The 18,300-nt window shown below is 44.4% G+C and overlaps 1 protein-coding gene across 1 annotated transcript in view; it reads left to right on the plus strand.

Annotated features, from left to right (window-relative positions):
* LOC306885764 (receptor-type tyrosine-protein phosphatase delta-like) overlaps nucleotides 1–18,300 on the plus strand; it is a 118,742-nt gene that overhangs the window by 74,546 nt on the left and 25,896 nt on the right. The window contains exons 21-28 of the mRNA XM_079442553.1: nucleotides 870–896; nucleotides 1,073–1,185; nucleotides 4,546–4,587; nucleotides 5,035–5,132; nucleotides 9,702–9,825; nucleotides 16,130–16,305; nucleotides 17,853–17,972; nucleotides 18,126–18,280. Of these exons, the coding sequence (XP_079298679.1) occupies nucleotides 870–896; nucleotides 1,073–1,185; nucleotides 4,546–4,587; nucleotides 5,035–5,132; nucleotides 9,702–9,825; nucleotides 16,130–16,305; nucleotides 17,853–17,972; nucleotides 18,126–18,280 (855 nt within the window). The remainder of the gene's footprint in view (nucleotides 1–869; nucleotides 897–1,072; nucleotides 1,186–4,545; nucleotides 4,588–5,034; nucleotides 5,133–9,701; nucleotides 9,826–16,129; nucleotides 16,306–17,852; nucleotides 17,973–18,125; nucleotides 18,281–18,300) is intronic.

Consider the following 18,300-nt stretch of genomic DNA (forward strand, 5'->3'; position numbering starts at 1 on the left):
AAGGCTCTTCTCCCCCGATAGCTCAGTTTGGCCGGACGGCCAGCTCTAGGAAGGGTTCTGGTCGTCCCAAACGTCATCCATTTAAGGATTATGGAGGCCACTGTGCTCTTAGGAACCTTAAGTGTAGCAGAAATTGTTTTGTAACCTTGGCCAGATCTGTCCCTGAGCTCTTCAGGCAGTTCCTTTGACCTCATGATTCTCATTTGCTCTGACATGCACTGTGAGCTGTAAGGTCTTATATAGACAGGTGTGTGGCTTTCCTAATCAAGTCCAGTCAGTATAATCAAACACAGCTGGACTCAAATGAAGGTGTAGAACCATCTCAAGGATGATCAGAAGAAATGGACAGCACCTGAGTTAAATATATGAGTGTCACAGCAAAGGGTCTGGATACTTAGCACCATGTGATATTTCTGTTTTTCTTTTTTAATAAATCTGCAAAAATGTCAACAATTCTGTGTTTTTCTTTGTGTACATTAATGAGGAAAAAAATGAGCTTAAATGATTTTAGCAAATGGCTGCAATATAACAAAGAGTGAAAAATTTAAGGGGGTCTGAATACTTTCCATACCCACTGTATATATATATGATAATATATATATATATTATCACAAACGTTTGATTAGTAGTGTATTATCATTATTAAGTGTATAATTAGTTTTACTTACTGGAGAAAAACGAGACTGTGAGATAAATCAAGTGTGTTATGTCACACCAAATCTAGTTAGTTTCAGTTCTGCAGTGGATGTGTTTTAAAACAACGGATCAGACGAAAACTAACAAATGCAAAGCCGCTCTGAATATTAGCAGTTGTGATGAGGAGATCTGTGTTTGTTTTGTGTACTAACCCTCTGTTCTCCCTCCCGCCGCTTCCACTGGAGCAGTCAACCAGACAGGTGAGCGCATGCAGAAGAGCTGTACCTGAGACACATGCAGTGGTAACGGCTCACAGAACGCCAGGACGTGTCACATTTGAATGTTCATCACAAGCATGTTTGCTTGACCTCTTGCAGTGCTGCTCTGATAGTCCAAACACAGTTTTGTCCTGAAGTATGTGATGTATTTCTTTCAGGAAAAGGGCAGAGTCAGAGGCCAGGAAAGGCAGTCTGCCCAGTGGTAAAGAATTGCCCTCCCATCACCCCACAGACCCCGTGGAGTTACGCCGTCTGAACTTCCAGACTCCCGGTAAGAGCTGCCAAGCTCCATCGTCCTCATCTTCACCATCAAACACAAACCATCAGCCAATTCATTGTTTCTGAAACCAGGTGTCCTAGGAAACTTCAAAAGATTTTGATTCCAATTCTTTTTCAATCAAGTGAAGATTTTAGGCTTGAATCATGAGTCTCGAGGAGTGCTTCCCAACCCTGGTGCCCTCAACAGTGCATATTTTGGATGTTTCCCTTATTTGACACGCCCAGCTTTAAGGGTCTCTTGTAAAAAGCTGATGAGTTGAGTTTTGATGAGTTTTGATTAGAGAGATGTACAAAATGTGCATTGCAGGAGGAACTCTGGGAGCAGGGGCCAGTTGCATAAACTGTTTAGACTAGTCTTAAAAAGTTAGTCACCTGTTTTTTTTTCTCTTCAAGCCTGGTCATAACTTTTTCAATTCAGTTATGAAAAGGTAGATTGTTCTTATTTGTATTGGGAAAGTAAGACTGATTACCCCTTGGCAACTGCTAGTTGGTCAAACCAGTTCTTAAGGCACAGTCTTAACATGGTGGTTAAGTTGCATCTGGCCCCAGTATTGGGAAACACTGGTCTAGAAGATCCAAAGCCTAGTGAGCTGCCTACAAAGACATCATACATAGGTGCACTCTGGACTTGAAGGCTCTACGAAACCCATACAACAACATTGTGTTGCCTTACGAAGTGTTTCATTTTGGCTAAATGTTATGGCAGCATTGCAGCCTTCACAGAGGCAATTGCAGACGGCATTGTGACAAGCTCAGTAAATATGTCATCCGTAAGCAAGGTAAATGTAAATTACAAGGTCTATCAAATGTTGTGGTGCTGTCTTTATGGAATACGTCAAATCAGTAACTCGAGAGGATCAATTTAAGATGCTGCCTATGTAGACAACAAGACATCTCACTAGATTCGAGAACATGTCGGTGTTGCATTGGTCAGCTTGTAGACACCTTTCTGTCATTCAGAAACACAGTCTTGAATGAGTCAGTGGACGCAAACAGACCTGTGTGTAGAAAGGTCAAAGCAGTGCTCAGAATATTAAAGCTTTAATGGGAGAGTCTGTAAGCCATATGGAGCCAGAGATACAGAGACGCACCTCTTGAGGAACTGCACAGGACAGGTGGTTTTCCGGACAGACAGAAGGGTAGGAAATCCCTCCGGGCCTTCAGCTTTACAGCTGACCCAAGAACTCCTCACAACACATAACATCTCAGTGAAATTACCTGAAGAGCGAGGGTTATGGCCAACCAAAGCCAGCTGAAGAAAACCATGAAGATATATATTCAAGCCAGTGGCTCTCAAAACCTCTGCTGGTGATTGTATATTCAGAAGTGCGCACACACACGTAGGCGGGCTGTTGTGTTTGAAAGCAGCGGAGTGTGAACGAGCCGTAGAGGAATGTGGGAATTGTCGAGTGGTGAACGGCTGCTCCCTCCTGACCTTGGTGAACAAGGTGAAGTGCGCTCCGTTTTAGAGCGGCCAGCCGTGAAGACCTAAAGATTTATTTTCTGAGGGGCATAACAGCGGTGACAACAGTTGCTCCATTAGTTTCTCACAGGAGAACCTGGGTGCCAGTGAGGCCAGTGAGACCAGCTCTAAACAGACTGAACCGGAGTCCATCTGTCTGTCTGTCAGAAGCACCTGGACTGCAAGAGCAAGACAGATGGACTGGAGGGAAACTGTTCACCTATCTGACAAAAACAGCTCAGACCAGCTTTTGCTAACAAGCTGCGGCTGGTTGCATGAACTGTTTAGTCTAGCTGTACAATTTTGTATCCTGAAACTAAGACTGAGTACTCCTTGATTCTGTTCAGTGTAATTCTTAACACTCGGTCTTAATGTTGTGGCTGGGTTTATGCAACTGGCCCCTGGTTTCCACTGGTTAGGCTGGTCTGTTTTGATGGCTTTAAAGGGGTTTGTGGCAGCAATCAGACTGGGAGGCCAACCAGCCAAACCCAAAAACTCACTTCCCACACAACGCAATAGCTCACAGAGTGACATTTGTTGCCAACCAAAACCTTTAAAGCTCCACTAGTTGCTGTATATTTTGTTAGGGGATCAAGCAGGCAAGCATGATCACGGAATTTGGGAAGTGTGAAACGATGAACACCTGTTTACCTAATGGAAGAAAAACGGCTCAAACCATCCAAGATGGTTACCTAGTCTTAGCAGGCCACTAGCCCAGTTTGCATGAGTCACGACTAAATAGTACACTATTTAGTGGTTTTGGGCACTCGTCAAGAGGTGACTGGGCTAAAGCGAGCCCAGTCCAACCACCTCAGGCTGGTTCAGGCTTGGTTTTCTTCTCGAACCATTCCTCAAGTGCCCAAAGAATTGTTAATGTCGCAGTTTAATTCGATTCCCATCCTTATGCAGCACTGCTGTTCGTTTTGATATCATGATAATATTTGACATGTTGGGTTTGCATTGCAACACGGTTTTGAGACCGATGTTCCATGCACTCAATCCTTTCAGCAACTCTTTATTAGCAGCCCTCGCACCCCTCTTTCGCAAACAGCCTCTTAGAGAAGCTTTGCATCCTCCATTTTCCCTTTAGGCAGCCCGAACGCAGCTCTCGACAGCTGAAGATCCCTCTGTTCAGCGAGAACGGCCTCTGCATTAGCCCTCCTCTCTTCAAACCCTTGATGCCGTTGTGTGGTCACTCCCCCCCCCCCGCCTCCCCATCTCAATTTTCATCTTAAGGGTGCTTGATGTCGCTCCGATGCATTTCTCCGAATGGCAGTTTCATTGTCACCGCGGCTGGTAATGGGTCTTGAGAGGCAGTGGATGGCAGCTCTCTCCTGCTTCCTCCATTAGCTAATGCCCTCTTCTATCAGCCCAGAAATGAAAAAACCGCAGCACCACATCCAAGCGTACGGCACGCAGGCTGTTGTTATGCAAACCGGTTATCAGAGAGCAGCTTCTGCTGCTTGACTATTCAAAAGCATCCTCTGCAGTGCAAACACAAACTCTCTCGCAGACACGCGCCTTCTTTGCGAATTTCACTGCTGAAGCCCCTAAAGAACAGACAAACATGCGCATGATAAACGTGCTCGCCATCTTCTCTGTCCTTGTTACATTTGTGTGTCTTTTTTGTTTTGTTTTTTTGGTTTCCCTTCCGAACGTTATCCTCATTTCTGCATGTTTGTCGTCCGTTAGCCGTTAGCATGTGTGAATTTGTTTTTACTAACAAATAAACGAAGAGATGGAGTCGTAGCATCGTTTGCGAACTGTCGACTGTCATTTCAGACTGTTTCTACTGCCTCTTTTTTTTAGTTCTGATAGCGACTGATCACCACATTTGCTTGTTTTAACGTCAGCTAGTATGATTTATCCCCGTCCCCTTTTCCTTTGCAGGTTCAGCCACATCGGTTTACCCCAGTAACCTCCATTTGTCAAGTTAGTCGTTCTTGTTTCTACATATGCCACTGTGTCTGTTCATTTCCTTCACTTCCTCTCTGGACTGACTCATTTATTTAAACGTTCATCTGCTCACACCGCTTTGCCTCACGTCAGCGCAGGAGGCGGGGTTTGATATGTCGCATCCTTTAGACTCATCGCCGGCTCAAACTTTAATATCCAGCCCCTAACGTTCTACTCTATTCCATCTTTCCACCATTTTTCCCGCCATGTTAACGCTTGGGGACGAATAACATTCCTCTCTTCATTAGGAATGCTCTGTGAGGCTTCTGTGTCCATTCTCTTCGAGCATGTGGCTGCTTCGTTCAATCATACAGGCCGAATAAAAACCTCACATCCTCCATCCTCTATTATGCCCATCTCTCTGCGTAGGCTCTGGTGTGCTAGCGCTAACACCGGGACTCTTTGTTTGTCTCCTGTCTGCAGGGATGGCCAGTCACCCTCCCATTCCGGTCATGGAGCTGGCCGATCACATCGAATGCCTGAAAGCAAATGACAACTTGAAGTTTTCACAGGAGTATGAGGTAATGGTCAGCCATTTCACTATTTTCTGCATGAAAAAAGCTGGTTTTGCTCTCTGCTTTTTGACAGCAAGCCCCCCTGTTTCCAAAGACACATATTTGAAGGTGCCCCAATATATTTTTGCTGTTTCTGCTGTAATAACAAAGCTGCTCATTTTCAAACTTGTTTTGTTTACAGAAGCTAGGAACGGTAATATATTAAAATAATAATATAATAAAATAATAATTCAAGTACAGCATTTATACACATTTCCACACATTAATTTTTGATTAACAAATAGTTTACCTGATGTTTTCTGGACATTTCATTACAGATGTATTGTACTTACAAATTGCAATTTCTACCAAATAAGATATTTTATTACTCTGATTCTTAAATAAAAATGACAGGAGTTAAAGGAACTAATTACAATAAGAAACATGATGCTAGTTTTATGTTTAGATTAATAGAGTTTATTTTAAGCCTTATTTTGCCTCTATTTAAGTGATTTTAAGTGTTTTTGTGTGCTCCTCAGATGTATGCTGAGGCACCCTGGTTGAGAACCACTGGTTTCTTATATAAATACAAATTATATTATCACCAATACAATTTGAGTGAAAGGTTAAAAATTATCATGAATTTGGAAGTGTCCGAGTATTTGGTTTGTCTGAGTTTGGTGATCAGCTTCTCCAGCATGGTTTGAGATGATCCAGAGAGTATCTTGAGTCACATGATCAGTGTCACTTATTTATATTTGATTAGTCACCTAGAAATAGTGCAGACAGAGTTCTTAATGGCCAGCTCCATATTTAAATATATATATCAGAGTTGAGTCTCTCTTCTTTATGTGCAGTGTAAGAAATCACAGAGAAGGAGGTACGTCTTAACTCATAAACGTAGTCAGGTCTTTCTATAAAACAACAAATAAGAGCCCATAATAAACTTAAATCCAAATGGTTTATCTTGGAATTAAGACACGTACCCAAATATCATGACCTGCTTCTGCCTATTTTATGAACTCCATCAGCTGGATCGCTTTATGAGCTGAGCAAACCAACAATCACAAAGATGCTTAATGTTGTTTATAATAAGTGGACATGGCAACCTTTTAAGAGCGCGTCCTGCAAAGCAGTCTTACTAACGTAAACAAGACAGTTCTGTTGATGAAGGTTTCATTAAAATTGCTAAACATAACAAGGGCCAGATTTACTAAACAGGGCAAGTTATCGTTAGAGCGCAATTCCATAAAAATGCCGATAGGAGGGGAAAATTCTGCGGGTGATTTACTGACAAGCTGCAGATTAAAGAAGACAGATGCAATATAATTTCCATAATGACCAGCGCAATCTAAGCAGAACAAATTACCGCCTTCTTTAAGACATGCTTTTTTGGGTGATAAATAAGGCCTCAAATACCTGTGAATTGACGAGTGCAAATCTTAGTAAATCACATTGCGTGATTAATTTAAATGCTCTCCTCCCATAAATTTAGCAATTGAAAGGGAAACTCCTACAAATGCTTATCCAATAAGGTGAGTCGCAAAAATAACTCTCCGTACCTTTTCAGCGCTAATTTCCCACTGTGTGTAAATCCAGACAGTAGTTTTTAATGCCAAAGAAGGGTTTGCTCTGGCACAAGCTCATAGTAAATCTAGCCCCAATCCTTATAACATTACTAAAATGACAGAGTATAGTATGACAAATAATACAACAAAAATATAGGATGCCAGAAAGTTGGCATGATTACCATGATGTCAGTCATTGCAATTTCAAGAGTGAATTATGCTCCATACACATAAAATACTCATTTAGTGGATTCACTACCGTATGCAGTTGACATTCCTGAAAATTCAATTGATTTTAAGTGACTCAAATTGAAACCTGGTATTTGAATAAAAAGCGTGTTTTTTTTTTTTTTCTTAACAATAACAACAAAAACAAAAAACTTTCATATTTAAATCCCAGGTTTTCAATTCTTTTGGAAAATATTTAAACTTTGAAAAGGTTTAAAACAAACACATGAATGTTTTTCAACATTATTACTGGAAGTCAAGCATCGCTATGACTGTAGCTCAAACTGATTTAAAAAGAAACACCCTGGCAACCGCATAGTAATGCCCCGGTAAGCTTATGCACATGTGCCCAGATGGATCGCCACTGTTCACGTGGTCGCTCGCCGCGTCTGACCTGATGAACGTTTGCCGCTCACAAACGCGATCTTATCTGTCGCGCTCACAGTGCAGTATTTCCCGTTATATCTCCCACCGCCTGATGGCTGTCAGCTGCCGCGCCGGCGAAGGAAAGGTCAGGGAGGATGTTTCTGGATGTAATCTCCTTTTCTCGGCTGGTGAGATCGCAGGGCAAAACACGAGTCGGTTTGGTGATGTGTTTTGGGCCGAGAGACTCTGCCGTCGGGCCCCTGGCCTGCGGTCCCCGAGCATGAGGTCAGCCGTGGAGCTCCGCCAAAATGCCTGCCAGGCCTGAGCTCAAGCACACGGGACTGCCATTCTAGGGCACTTTTGCATGTGCACAGAAAGTCATTTCAGCAGCACAATGAAGCGGGCGAGTTCACAAGCCATTTTCCAACAGATTTGGGCAGAATGACGTGACTTGACTGGAGATTTGTCATCTTTAGTGACACTTTATGGGGCAGCGACTTGCCCTGACAGAAAAATACCACTGCTGTCAATTTCCGCTGCTTCATTTCCAGGCCCGTTTGCCTGTTGTAGAGGCTGTGCAAACAAGCGCCAGTGCTGTACTGCTAAAACAGCAGCATCTCCTCGTCTTTCTCTCAGCTATACGTGTCAAATGTGAAATATCTGCTTCGGCTCTTGACAGTCTCGCAGCATTTATCGTTTTGCTATTTCTGAGTGTAATTTGTCCAAGTGGGGCTGTGATTTGTTTGCAGTCGCCTGCTCTCGTTTGAAAGGGCACATCCGTGGACAAAAGCGGCGTTTGAAAGGGAGCACTCTGCGGGATCCTTTAAAATCTATTCAAGGCATGAAGACATTACTTTCCCCTCTTCGCTTACGGGACCAATTTTCATTCATTCAACACTCCTCTGAAAACTGTAATTTGAAATTTGTCAACGCAGAGAGCTGGGCTCGCAGGCAGATGCGTATCATCTTTTCATTTTCAAAAGACACTGCGGAGACTGAATAATTTCATTATTAAAGTAAATGGGAAAAAATTGCAAACGGCACATAAGACTGACGCTGAGGTCGTATTGTGCACAAAAGCTCTTTCAGTGGCAGACTCGTCCCGCACTCTTTCAGACCCACACCTGTTTTTAAGAAGCTCGGTGCTGAAACCTTCAGTCCTTTGACTTCCTGTAGAAATGCAAAGAGGAGCGTCAGCGGCGGGAAGATCACGCGCATCATATGTGTTGACTATTCATGCATTCATTCATTCATTCAATGATGCCTTTATCTTTATTTTCGTCAGCCCATTTGATCTATTCATTATTAATTTACCTTTCTTTCTTTTTTCTTTCTTTCATATTTCCTATTAGTTCATTCATGCATGTATTTTTTCATTATTCATTCATTTATTGATTCTCTTGTCAATTCATTTATGTTTGTCTGTCCGTTTCATTCATTCATTTGTTCATTATTCATCCATTTTTAATTGACTCATCTATAAATGGATTATATATGCTTTCATTCATTCATCCATTAAAGTGTTGCATGCATTTATTTATTCATTATTTTGTACATTAGTTACTTTAGTCATGCTTTTAATTTGTACATTTATTCACTGATCTGTTCATTCATTCATTCACTCACTCAATGATCCCTTTATTTTCAGTGTATTTTATCTATTCATTATTCATTAATTGACCTTTTCTTTCTTTCTTTCTTTCTTTCTTTCTTTCTTTCTTTCTTTCTTTCTTTCTTTCTTTCTTTCTTTCTTTCTTTCTTTCTTTCTTTCTTTCTTTCTTTCTTTCTTTCTTTTTTGCATTAGTTTAATTAATTTAATTAACTTTTTTCTTTTCATTCATTAATTTATTCATTAGTTAGTCCATTTGTTCATTTAATTTCCTTTTTTTTTCATTAATCAAATCATCCATAAAAGGATCGCATTCATTCATTCATTCATTATTTCGACCATAACTCCAATTCATGCATTTGTTTAATTTGTATATTTATTCATTAATCTGTTAATCCATCCATTCATTCATTCATTTTTTTTTGTTTTTGTTTTTATTTTTATTTTTTATTTGTAAGATATTCATCAAGACTTTGAATCATTTAATTTGCTCATAAATGGATGATATATGCATTGATTGATTGTCAGGTCAGTTGTTAATGAAGCGTGTTTTCGCCCAGCAACAGCGTTTATTTCTGAACGCTCTCGCTCGATGACGTGTTACAGTCGCGCTCTATTAATACAGACGGCGAATGCTGATCATAGCCGCGTCTTTCTATTTCAGACGGATATTATTAGTGTGAGACGCTCAGAGTATGTTGAATCCGAGCCAGCAGTTAGCATACGACTGTAACCCGAGCTGCGTCTGTGTGAGCATGTTTAGCGCTGATGCTAATGTGAGCTCATTAACATAATCATTAATTCATATTCCTCTTCTCTCCTCAGTCGATCGATCCCGGTCAGCAGTTCACGTGGGAGCACTCCAACCTGGAGGTCAACAAACCAAAGAACAGATACGCAAACGTCATCGCCTACGATCACTCCAGAGTCCTGCTCTCCGCCATCGATGGTACCTTCATCACTGTCTGAACATCCTTACAACAAGATACGCATGCAAAATATTGTGTTAAGTAGAATATGATGGCCCCTTTTCAGAGATAAATATATTTCATATTAGGTTTAAGAATAAATCCTAACATTTATTTAGTAGTTCTTTTTATTTATTTTATTCTGTTTTATGTATTCATTGGTTATTTTTATTTATTTCATTCTATCTTATTTATGTATTCTATTTTGTATTTGTATTATTTATTTATTTCCATTTATGCTAAAGAGAGAAAGGGAGTAGAAAGTTTTTTTTTTTTTTTTTTTTTTTTTTTTTTTTTTAAGGATGTTCAAATAATTTTAATGGAAAACCAGACACAGAAGCTTATTTTTGCAGCATTAACAACAGCATTACACATTCATACTGAACTGATGAGCAGTTTTCTCCATAAAAAACAATCCCAAATTAAAACTAAAATCTAATCTCCAAACTGTGTTAAATGATAGTCACCCAGTGAACAATGACACAAATAAATGCTCATCTGCCGTGTCCGGCCCTGATAAACGCCCCGCTTTGTGTTTTCACAATGAGAAATGAAATAGTGTGATGAACTGCTGCAGAAAATGCACATCAAACTCCAGCGGCCCTCTGGGTGTGTGAGTGTGGGTGTGTGAGTGAGTGTTTCTGTGAGAGGGAGAGTGTGTGTGTGTTTCTGTGAGAGGGAGAGTGTGAGTGTGTGTGTGTTGACACGTTGGTTTTTGTGGTTTATGGGGACTCTCCATAGGCGTAATGGTTTTTATACTGAACAAACTGTGTGTGCTATTGCCCTACACCAACCCTACACCTAAACTTAGCCTTCACAGGAGACTTTTTTACACATTTGAGACATTTTTAGATTTTCAAAAAAACACCATTTAGTATGTTTTTTAAGCCTTTTGAATTACGGGGACATAGGCAGTGTCCTCATAAACCACCTTCATATTGTAATACCTCTGTCATACCCATGTCATTATACAAATTTGTGTCCTCATAAACCACATAAACATGCACACACACACACACACACAAACACATCAGTTCAGTACTAATTTTTTTTTATATCTGTGTGTCATTTCGGCCTCTTTTGTCTATAACAGAGAGAAGAAAAAACAGGATTTATTGTCTTTTGCTATGCTGTCAATCACAGAATGAAGGAGAAAATGAAAAACATGGAGTTTTTAATGCATTTATTAATTCTCAGTAAAATAATTCACCTGGAGTAGAGACAGAGCGTGGGGGCGAGGGAGCGCCGGATGTGTTTTATCTCACCGCTGCATGTGTGAGCTGAGCTGCGAGCCGCTCTCTTGCAGCATTGATGTGCTGTCAGCTGTTTAACAGCAGAAATCAAGCCTCGCTCCATTTTCTCCAGATTTCTCACACGTCTTCACTTACTTTCAGTTCATTCCACTGTTTCTCTCACAGAGCATGAAGGTCTGCTCATCAGAAATCACAGAATATATACAGGATGGACTGAAGATTCTGGCCATTTTGCTTCTGAATGTGGACGATTTCACTGTCTTTCTAATATGATCATACTGAAGAATAAGAGTGTTTGCTCAGACCTTTGACTGCTAGTGGAACTGCTCTGCTTTTTATAAGCAACTGGATGATGAACAAAAATGAAACACACTTTAAGTCTGTAAATGAAAGTCAGTTTGAGCAACGCTCATTTAGAGGATCTATAAGGCACATCAGAGAGAACATTTCAACTAATATATATCAACAATGAGAGAGAGGGTGGCTAACTGATCCACTCAAGACTGGAAAAGTCTACAGAAACGTCTTAGGTTACGTATGTAACCCCAGTTCCTCGAAGGAACGAAACGCTGCATCAGGAGACGCTTTGGGGAACGCCTACAGCGTAACCCGCTCTGAATACCAATGAAATCTGTCCAATGGATGGGAGGGACGTCACGGGCGAGGTGACGTAATGACCAGCTGGTATAAAAGCACGTGCGGTGAAACCGGCCTCATCTTCTAGAATGAAGCAACCGCTGGCAGGGATGCCGGAAGTGTGGCCTCGTGACGCAGCGTCTCGTTCCTTCGAGGAACTGGGGCTACATACGTAACCTAAGATGTTCCTCTTCAGGAACTCGAGCTGCGTCAGGAGACGCTTTGGGGAACGAGATAAACGAGATACCCACGGCACCAGACTTCCAATTCCCTGCCCTGTGTGTATCCAACAGAGCACAGCTAGGGCGAGAGAACGGAAAAACCTGGAGTGGCTCATATGTCTAGGCCATAAAACCTGACAAGATCAGGGGCGTAGACCATCCCGCAGCGTTGCAGATGTCCTGGATAGGGACACCTGCGAGAAAGCCCTTGGAGGCCGCCACACTCCTCATGGAATGAGCTCTGACTCTCATGGCGAGGGGAGGTCAGAAGACTCATAGGCCATCTGAGTGGCATCCACGAACCGACTGCCTCAGTGCACCGCAGAGGAAACGTGTAACTAGGGGTTGTCTGCCCACTGTCAGTCCACCAAGAGGGGTGTGGTAAGCCGAGATTGCCGCCACATAGACCTTCAAGGTGGAGTGGGCTAACCCTGCGGAGAGTCGAGCCTGCAGGAACTCCAGCACTGTACCAACCGGGCAGTTAACTGGGTCGAGCTGGCGATCTCCGCACCATGAAGTGAAGAGTCTCCACTTCAGGGCACACAGTCTCCTCGTAGAGGGAGCTCTGGATTGGAGAATGATCTCAACAACCTCAGTTGAGAGACCGGAAGCTATGAGCTGTGCCCCCTCAGGGGCCATACCCACAGCTTCCACAACTCCGGGTGGGGATGCACAAGGGTGCCTCCTGCCTGTGAGAGGAGATCCCTCCTGACTGGAATCTCCCATGGAGAGCCGTCGAGGAGGGAAATCAGGTCCGAGAACCATACTCGGCCCGGCCAGAACGGGGCTACTAATAGCAGCCGGAGTCCATCCCGGCGCACTCTCTCCAGAACTCCGGGGAGCAGAGCGATCGGGGGAAAGGCGTACAGACGAAGCCTAGGCCAAGTCTGTACCATAGCGGCCCCTGTCTTGACAGGACGTCTGCTCCCACATTGAGATGCCCAGGAATGTGCACAGCTCTCAGTGATAGGAGCTTGCCCTGGGACCACACAAGGATCTGGTGTGCCAGCTTGTACAAGGGGCGCGACCGCAGACCTCCTTGGTGGTTGATGTAAGAGACCACTGCCGTGCTGTCGGTGCGCACCAGCACATGGTGATCTCTTAGGTCTGGGAGGAAGTGCTTGAGTACACGGAACACAGCTAGGATCTCTAGCCAGTTGATATGCCACGTGAGGTGGCGACCACTCCACAGACCGCGGGCAGGGTGGCCACTCATGACCGCACCCCAAGCGGTGAGGGAGGCGTCCGTCGCAAGCGAGAAGCGGCGACAAGGAGCTCCCAGCACCGGGCCCTGAGACAAGAACCAAGGGTTCCTCCACATGTCTAAGGCACGAATACAGCGTGACACTTTGACAGCGCAGAGCGGATTTCCCCTCAGGGAAACCTGAGGTCTTGAGCCACCACTGTAGGGATCTCATGTACAGGAGGCCGAACGGGATCACGTTGGACGCAGCTGCCATAAGCCCAAGCAGCCTCTGCCACTGCTTGACAGTGAGTGACTGGCCCTCTCGCACTCTCATGACTGCTGTGAGGATCGAGTCGATCCGAACAGGGGACAACCGAGCCTGCATCGTGGTCGAATCCCACACCACGCCTAGATAAGTGGTTCTCTGAGCTGGAGAAAGCACAGTTTTCTTGGCGTTTAGTCTTAACCCCAAGTCTTTCATGTGGGCAAGAACGACATCTCGATGCCGAATCGCCCACCGCTCTGATCGAGCGAGGATCAACCAATCGTCGATATAATTGAGTATGCGGATGCCCTGCAGTCGCAAAGGGACCAGTGCCGCATCCACACACTTGGTGAAAGTGCGGGGTGAGAGTGCTAGGCCGAAGGGAAGAACCCGATACTGGTACGCTTTGCCCCCGAAAGCGAACCTCAGGAACTTCCTGTGAGAAGGAAGGATGGAGACATGGAGGTAGGCGTCTTTGAGATCTATCGTTACAAACCAGTCCTCGGACCTGATTTGAGACACGACCTGCTTGACAGTAAGCATCTTGAACTTCAGTTTTCTGACTGAGTGGTTCAATAGACGCAAATCCAGTATGGGCCTCAGCCCTCCATCCTTCTTTGGAACAATGAAGTATCGGCTGTAAAAGCCGGTCTGGGTGCCGTGAGGAGGAACCAACTCGATGGCTTCCTTCCTTAGCAAAGTAACGACTTCCTGTTCCAGAACCAGAGCCTGCTCGGGGCGGACCGCCGTCATAACAACCCCGTTGAACGGCGGGGGTGGCCCGCCGAACTGAATGCGATATCCATTCGCTATGGTTTGCAGGACCCAATGAGACACATTCGGCAGTCGCTGCCAGGCTGCCAAATGATCTACTAAGGGAATCAGTCTCTCGAGACTGACCTCTGGTGTAGTAGAGGCGGCCAAAATAAGGTCTGGCTGCTGAGGTGAGTTTCTCGGCTCCGCTGCGCTCACGGGCGGAAAGACCTGAGATGAACACTCGCTGGGACCAGCTGCACCCTGGAACAGCGGCAGGGTTGGCAGACAAGTCCCCGGAGGGGAATGAGGTGAAGCGGTCACGGTGTGCCGCGGTGTAAGCCGCTCCACCCCAGTAGGGGTCGCCCTCCACGGTCCTGGGGCTCGCCCGTCAGGACCTTTTGGCCAAGGACCTCTTGGCCGAAATGACAGCCCTCAGATCTGCCTTCGGCCGCGAAGTCCCTGGCACAGAGCGCTGCTGGTCTCGGCTTCTCTGCGGGGGAGCACGAGAAGCGACGCTTTTTGCGCGAGGAGCTGGTATGCGGAGGATGCTACGCCTGCCCAGCAGCCCCCTGCCGCATACCCTCTGCCCACTTAAAAAAGATGTTGTACGCAGAGGCATAGTGGGCAGCGCAGGAGCCTTCAAAGACAATGCCGTCGAGGGAGACAGATAGCTCGCAAGCGTCTGCTCGACCGGCGGCATCGCCCTGTACCCGCGCTCAATCAATTCCCTAACGCTGCCATAATAATCAGTGGAGGGAATGAATGGTCGGGACGAAAAAGGTTTCACCCACGATCTCGACACCTCGGTGTGGAGATCAGGGAAAACGGAAGGCTCCTGTGTAGAGGTGGCGGCCGCGAGCGCCGAAAACGCTTATCCAAACGGCTAGTCTGCGGCTCAGATGCTCTCTTGGGGGACCAGCTGATTTTTTTTTTCTCTCTTTTTTCAAGCTTGGCCACTGCCCGAGTAACCACCTCTAAAAGCTCCTCATACTGGGGCGAAAGAGGTGGCGAAACCTTGTGAACGCTCGTCACATCAACCTCCTCGGAGGAAGAAAGACGAAGCGTTGAGCCCTCGTCTCGGGGGGAAGAGATCGTTTCCGAGAGACGGGGCGCCAGATCTGCGAGCCCCACGAGTGCAGCCGCCGCTCTGCCTCGGCAGAAGCGGGACCAACACTGCGTGGAGAGCTCGTGAAGGCTCCCTCCTCGAAGAGAGCCCTCTGGGTGCGGAGTGTAAGCAGCGGCAGCCACTTGCAATGAGGGCAATCAGCTCCCTCGAGAGCCGATGCCGCATGCTCCGCACCCAGGCAGACCACGCACAGATCGTGTGTGTCCCCCTCGTAATATAGCGAGGGCAAGGACGAACACACAACCTGAAACGCTATCTGGAATCGCCCTTGCATTTGAGTATCTTTTTATTTTTTGAAAGACAGACAACACCAAATAAGACTGACACACACAGAGCGCTTTGCTGAATGACAAAAAGCTGACACCGGCTCCGCCGCACATGCTTTTATGCTTCCTGGTCGTGACGTCACCACGCCCGTGACGCCTCGCCCTCCTTCGGACTGATTACACCTGATATTCAGAGCATGGTCACGCTGAAGGTGTTCCCAAAGTGTCTCCGGACGCAGCTCAAAGTTCCTGGAAGGGAACTGTAAGTTTTGCTGCATGTAAGCACTGCTGAAGTGCAGAAACAAACTTTTCAAATTTAAATCGCAAGTAAAATCTACAGATGCCAATAGATAAAGTGCAATAAAATAAACACCTAAATATGTATTTTGGATGTTTTCTTTCCTCTAGTCTGAATGAAGACATGTTAAGGAAGCAAAAAACAAAACAAAACAAAAGCACCTATCATTAATACTTTAGCATCCAAATAGCAACATGCTAAAAACACTCTAATTCAATCCAAAACTCACATCGTTGAGTAGTTTCTGGTTCTCAGTGTGTTCTTCTGTGTTTTGGCAGGTATTCCAGGCAGCGATTACATCAACGCAAACTACATCGACGGCTACCGGAAGCAGAACGCTTACATCGCCACTCAAGGCGCGCTGCCCGAGACCTTCGGCGATTTCTGGAGGATGATCTGGGAGCAGCGGAGCGCAAACATCGTCATGATGACCAAACTGGAGGAAAGATCCAGGGTACGACTCGCTCTGACATCACCACTCACCTGCGAATCGATTGGCTTATGGCGTGTTCTAATTAAACGCGATGCAATACAATTCTGTCCACAACAAATCAATCACAAATCACAGCCAATCAGAACAGTGTGTGGGCGGAGTCTCTCTGCAAGTGCCCTGCAAAATGCATAACTACATCAATTAATGAAAATAAACCTATTTAACATTGTTTAACATACTCACACACTACAGTCTTTGTCACATGTTTGTGCGTTTGGTAAAGAAACGCTGTCAGAATGAGTCCAGTTACAATACCAGATTCACAGTTCTAATTACTGATTTAATTATTGTTGCAATCTTTATAACAAACAAACTATAAATAAGTTATTTCTATAACTGCCATTTATCATAAATATCATACAGAGTTATTTATTTATTTATTGGAGAGAACTGTTAGATATGTTTGTTAAACTAATATCTCGCATAAAATAAACTTAGCTTAAAGATCTCAACTAGATGTAACAATTTAATGGATAATTGACAACAATAACAAAAAATCTAGTAAAGAAATATTACATTTTAATTTGTTAATTATGAAATAACCATAAAACTCTCATATGTTGTGTGTGTGGGGGGGTTAAAAATAAGGAAATATATGTCTTATAAACCTAAATGCTAAATATATAGGAGATAAATTAATATATTAAGTGTTTTATAGCATTTTCATATTTTATGCAGATATTTATTTAATATTCATAGGCAAATAAAGGAAAAAATCACACAAAGTGTTTATGTCTCAAATATTATTAATAGGGTTGGGGGGAAATTGCACATGTCATATGAATAGAAAATAAAACGTTTCTCCTTCTGAGGGTTTTCTGGGAGTAAAGCAGCTCAGTTTTTTTATGGCCCTGTTTTGTGCTCTATTTGTGGAAAGCTCTGGCTTTAACAGTCTTATTTTTGACAAATTACATCAATTATGGCAAAATGAAATGTTTCCAAACAGGTTTAAAAGCTTTTGTCAAACTGATTATTGGTCTAATTAATATCACAATCCATGTCATCCTCAATTTTTAGTCATGCCTTGAATTTTCCTGGATTTATGAATTGTCCTTTGCATGAATCCATAGACTGATGCTTGCTGTAAGGAGTCGAGACAAACACTAACGCAGGAGCATTTTAATGATCTCCGTCTTCTAATGTTATTAGCAGAATATGTTCAATCAGATCCAGCTCTTGTTTGCATTCAGACAGATCTGCATCCAGTGAGAGGTGGGTGTTGTTTTTCCTGCAGTAACCTGGAGGCTTCATGTTCAGTGTCTCTTTTGTTCGTTTGCTCCTGACGGGGCGGTTGCAGTACATTCGTGCGCCACTCACAATGCAGCCCACATCTATAATGGTAATGAGGGCCGGCTGTAATGTGATTGCGACAGAGCACTGGAGATAGTAATTATAGCGTCTGTCACTCGCTGCTGTGTTGAGAAATCCGCTTGTCAGCAGGAAATGGGAAAAGTGGCACTCCTTCTCCGGCTTCATCCGAGCGCGGTGTGTGTTTGTGTGTGTTTCAGGTGAAGTGTGACCAGTACTGGCCCAACAGAGGGACGGAGACGTACGGACTCATTCAGGTCACGCTGCTGGACACGGTGGAGCTGGCCACGTACTGCGTCCGGACGTTTGCACTTTACAAGGTACAGGAACGTTTCTGAAGAGCAAATCCACATTCACTCGCCCTCACGGGCTCCGGGAAGCATCTTTTTTTTTGTGATAAGACAACAGCATGCAGGTCTGACGTGACTGTTTGGGTGTAATATTGCGAATATTTCTTTCCCTCTTGCGTTCAGAGCGGCACCAGCGAGAAGCGAGAGGTGCGGCAGTTCCAGTTCACGGCGTGGCCGGATCACGGCGTCCCGGAGCATCCCACGCCGTTCCTGGCCTTCCTGCGCAGAGTCAAGTCCTGCAACCCTCCGGATGCCGGACCCATGGTGGTGCACTGCAGGTCTGACACTGCTTTAGTTC

This window comes from Barbus barbus (genome assembly GCF_936440315.1).
Source record: "Barbus barbus genome assembly, chromosome: 2".
NCBI lineage: Eukaryota > Metazoa > Chordata > Actinopteri > Cypriniformes > Cyprinidae > Barbus > Barbus barbus.